Genomic DNA, 4567 nt, shown 5'->3' with positions numbered 1-4567 from the left:
TAGGTCAGTATCTTTCCTTCCTAATAAAGGAACTAAGAAAGACGTGCCCTTCATCCGCCTGTTTTGTGAGGTCCCCCACACTATCACCCTTGGACAAAGTTCCAACGTTACTGCCTCCGTCGTGTGTGTCCCTGAAAGCGCCAGCGCTCGTTCCTTGGCCTCACCACCGCTCCAGGTCGCTGGCCCTGATACCCCGTTTATTTTGGCTACCCCAGTCTCACTGGTACTGAGCCTCACGGCATCAGCAGTGCCCCACGCACCTGGAAAGGGGCAGTACCAGCATCTTGCATCTACCTGCGGTTCACCTGCCCCGGAAAAAGCCTTTGGGCTTCCCTTGTGTCTAGTAGCTCAGGCCGTCTCTACCTGATCAGACCCTTGGGGCCGCAGCTGGGAAGCCGCCATCTTGGCGAGGGACACGCGGGAAGTGCTCGTGGGCTCGACCTCGCGCGTGCAGTGCCTCCCCTCGCGGGGGCGGGGCAAAGCCAGGATTAAAAGGCCCTGGATACTTCCAAACAGGACAGGAGGGCGCGCCTGGGACCCAGGCGGAGGCCCAGAGGGTCTGGTCCTTAGGAACGGGGAACGACTGGGGAACGGGCAGCAGAGCCCGGTTATCTCCATGTCACGTGCCTCCATTCCCTCCCCACCCCTGGCAGTCGCTGGCCTCAACCTTGATACCTTTCTACCTGTTGCGTGGCCCCACATTTAGGGAAAGAGTATGCCCACCTCTCCTCAACCACCCGGCGCGCAGAAGCCTGGTGGGCCCTCTCGGCTTGGGACGGGCAAGGGGCGGGGCGAGCGGCAGTGACGCGGCCGTTGCCATGGGAACTCGCCGCCCGCTCCGGCTCCGGAGCCGAAGATCCAGAGGCCGCCCGCAGCCCGCCAGCCGGCTGTCCCTCTCGCCCGCTTCGGGCTCTCCCTGCGGGCGCTGCAGGAGAAGCCAGGCTAGAGGAAGGCAGGGAGCAGATGCGGCCTCCGAGCTGGGACGGGTCCCGTGCGTCCTAAGCCGAGGCCCCTTAGCCTCCGCCGCCTCCGCCGCCGCAATTGCGAGGGACGAGTACAAGCGCGGAGCAGCTCCCGGTCGATCGCGGATCGCTTGCCCCGGCTCCCCGCCCTGACACAGACGGCACGGTCCGCCCCGGCACCAGCGCTGCGCTGTCTCAGCCCCCTCGGCGACCTCCGCGCCTGCCCCATCCCGGCCGGCTTCGGTCTGGGCCCCGGCGCTCTTCGTGGCCGCCGCCGCCGCCACCTCCGCCGCCGCCTGCGCCTCTGCCGCCGCCTCTGCCCCCGCTCCGGCCGCGACCCCAACCCGGGCCCCGACCTGAGCCCCAACCCCGCCCGCCGCCCTGCCAACCTCGCCCGCGGCCCGGGCCTCGGCCCCGGAGGCCCAGCCGTAGGTACGATGCTGCCCAGCTCCATTCAGATTTCAGGGGAGCCGCTGTCAGGCGCCGAGGTGCGGGACATCTGCCGCGGCCTGCGCGACAACGCCGTGCGTCTGCTCTCCCTACGCGGCTGCCGCCTCTGCGACCGCGACTTCGGCCGCATCTGCCGGGCCCTGGCCGGGGCCACGTCCCTCGCGCAGCTCAACCTTAACCTGGGTGTCGTGTCCAGCCCCAGCCGCATCAAGCAGCTGGCGGAGGCGCTGCGGACCAACCGCTCCATCCAGTCCCTCTTGTGAGTGCACTCCCTCGCAAGTGGGTCCCGGGCACTACACCCCTTCTCGCACTCCCTGCCACCACCTCTTCCTCCACACACCTTCCTGTACCTCTTTCCGCCAGCCTTCCTCTTCCCTCACACACACCCCTCATTGCTCTGCCCATGCCTCCACAAAACCCTCCCAGCACATTCCTTCTCTCCCGACTTCGCACACGCAGCGCTACCCTAAAGGAGATGGGATACCCACCCCTTCCTGGTAGGGCAGGTGTACCTCCCACCTAATCACCGGCATTGTCTTCTGGGGGCAGTTTCTCAGTTCCCAAGAAGGAACACTTCCCTGAGGACTAGATCCCTGCCCCTATGTTCTGCCTACTGAAGAATCCTAATGCACCACCCGCTCCTTCTCTGTATTCTGTCCTGGGTCCCAGTCCCTGCTACAGAAAAGAAAGCAAATTCCCCTTCTACCTGTATTCCTTTAGAATCTAGAATTTTCTATCTCCCTTTCCAAGACCTTTCCTCAGTACTGTGACTGAGTGTCCTTATCATCCCTAGAGCTCACCCCTTTCTGCTACAGATAGGGCTGATGACTGGTAACCTCTGCTCTCTGGTCTCACCCCCTAGCCTGCATGGGAGCCCCCTGACAGATGCCGGGCTGGCCTTGCTGAACCCAGCCCTGGCCCTCCACCCTGCCCTTGTGGCTCTGGACCTGGGGGACTGCATGCTGGGTGATGAAGCCATCAACCTCATCTGTGGCCTCCTCCCCCCAGATGGGGCCAAGTCTGGTGAGCAGGGCCCTCCTAAGGGCAGGGGCTGGTGTAGCCGTGATGAAAAACTAAATGCAGGGGCAGGGTCTCTTGGCCCAGAGCTGAGGGCTCTGACAGTGTGGATGAGAATGGTTTTTAAATCCCCTCGGGAAGGAGAAGGATTAGGGGCCGAGCAGGAGCAGGATGGAGAATCTGGAATCCAGTTCTGGTGGTCAGTGAAGGCAGGGTCCCTAAGGGCATTGGGGTTCTGTGGTGGGGGTTGGGGTGCTCCTAGCCACTAGGGACACCCCAGAAACCCAGGGCAGGGTAGAAGCTTAAGAGGGCCTAACCTTCTCCATCCTGGCTTCTCCTTATGATGTTGCCCAGGTTTGAAGGAGCTAACGCTGAGTGCTAACCCCGGCATCACCCCTAAGGGCTGGAGTCGCCTCGCCATTGCTGTGGCCCACAGCTCCCAGGTCCGCGTCCTCAATTTGGACTACAACCCCCTGGGTGAGGCTCAAGAAAACCCCCTCAGACTCTTACTACCCCATCCCCATTCAAGAATCTGGGACCATCAGCTGCCATGGTAACCCCACATTAGGGGAGGGAAGATAGAGGGGGGTCTGGAAAGTAATAGAGGAGCCACCTGTGTAGAGGACCAAATAGATGACCAAATAGATGATCACAGGTAGATCAAAGCATCCATCACCACCCCTGGGCCTGGCTTGCTTTATGCGTTCACTCACAAATCACAATGTTCCCCTCCTGGCCATCTACCAATTGTCAGCATTTCCTGGCCTGAGGGTGGGATCTAAGGTTGTCAGGGCAATGGGGAGGCTGTCAGGGAGGAAGGGTTAGCAGGCCTGTGCATGAACTCGGGTGAGTGTGTGTGTGTGTGAGTGTGTGCTGTCTCCCCAGGTGACCATGTGGCAGGGATGCTGGCTGTAGCTGTGGCTTCCAGTCGAACCTTAGAGGTTCTAGATTTGGAGAGCACAGGGCTCACCAACCAGTCAGCTCAGGTGAGACGTCTTCATGTTTGGGAAAGGCCAAGGGTTGCAATGGAAGTTAGTCAGGGTGTCTGTGGTCATACCCAAGGGGTGGCAGGTCGGAGCTGGGGAAGCCACATTAAAAACTTTGCTTATCCTTTTCCATACTCTTTTCTGCCCCAGACCCTGCTGGATATGGTAGAAAATTACCCCACAGCTTTGCGGAGCCTGGTGTTGGCTGAGAACAGCATTAGCCCAGAGCTGCAGCAACAGATCTGTGACCTCCTTTCTGAGGGAGAGGAGGAGGAGGAGGTGGCAGGAGGGTCTGGTGACACCCAGGAACGAGAGAGGGGGCGGGAGCCTGCTGCCCACCAGAGGGGAAGCAGTTCCTGGATGTGCCCTAGTGGTAAGAGTCCTGTGGGTTAATTGGAACCAGGCCTGATGAGGCTTGGGACCTGGGAGGATGGGTGTGGGAAACCTAGGCCACTGTTTTCCCTACCTGTGGTCCCCACTGGAGGAACAAATGGTCGTCTGAACACCCCTCTGCCCTTCCACAGATCCCAGCTCTCAGATGGTGCTAATGACGTCAGGACTAGGGGACAGTCTGTTGGCTGAGACCGAGATGTGACTCTCCACTTGGGCTTCTGCACATCATTACATTTGTCTCTGTCCCGAGCACTTTGCCCCAAATACCAGGGTCGGGCCCTAAGGCTTGGGAGGGAGGGGGTGGCCTGGAGCTCTGGCAGCTCACGGCAGTGGGGTGGGAGGCTCTGGAAGCTGTGAATCGCCTTGAACCCAAGGCACTGGCTCTGGACTTGTTGGCAGCTCTGGCTGCAGCCCGCTGGCTCGGAAGAGATTTTATCAACTCTGCAACCTGGCGTGTGGCTGTGGTCACTGGGGGCTGGCAGTAGGGGAGGAATTGGAACTGCTAAGCACCACTAGGGGGCAGTGCCACTCCACAGCCAAAGTGTCCTCTGACCACCCCCCCCCCCCCCCCCCCCCCAAATGTCTCAAAGTCTCAGGCCTAGGACTTCCAGAACCTAGGGTTCTGAGGTGACACCTTACACAGGCTCTATAAAGATACAACTAAGGTAAAGAGCTTATCTCCAGAGCTGGTTTGGACTGGACCCTACATCCAAGGAGACTAGGGGTCTCATCGTTTTTTTAAGGTGCAGCCTCTCCCAA

The 4567-nt window shown here is 60.5% G+C and overlaps 1 protein-coding gene across 1 annotated transcript; it reads left to right on the top strand.

The window, feature by feature from the left end:
• The first annotated feature begins 1370 nt into the window (after positions 1–1370).
• On the top strand, positions 1371–4178 carry LRRC73 (leucine rich repeat containing 73). The gene is made up of 6 exons (XM_054568779.1): positions 1371–1671; positions 2275–2435; positions 2784–2906; positions 3315–3415; positions 3566–3788; positions 3940–4178. Exons 1-6 carry the CDS (start codon positions 1400–1402, stop codon positions 4008–4010), a joined length of 951 nt encoding a protein of 316 aa, XP_054424754.1. The 5' UTR covers positions 1371–1399; the 3' UTR covers positions 4011–4178.
• The last annotated feature ends 389 nt before the right edge of the window (positions 4179–4567 follow it).

Source organism: Pteronotus mesoamericanus, unplaced genomic scaffold (assembly GCF_021234165.1).
Source record: "Pteronotus mesoamericanus isolate MK-2021 breed Mesoamerican mustached bat unplaced genomic scaffold, CSHL_Meso_final contig_20, whole genome shotgun sequence".
Taxonomy (NCBI): Eukaryota; Metazoa; Chordata; class Mammalia; order Chiroptera; family Mormoopidae; genus Pteronotus; species Pteronotus mesoamericanus.
The sequence above is the reverse complement of the archived record's forward strand: the minus strand, read 5'-3'. Positions and strand labels throughout refer to the sequence as shown.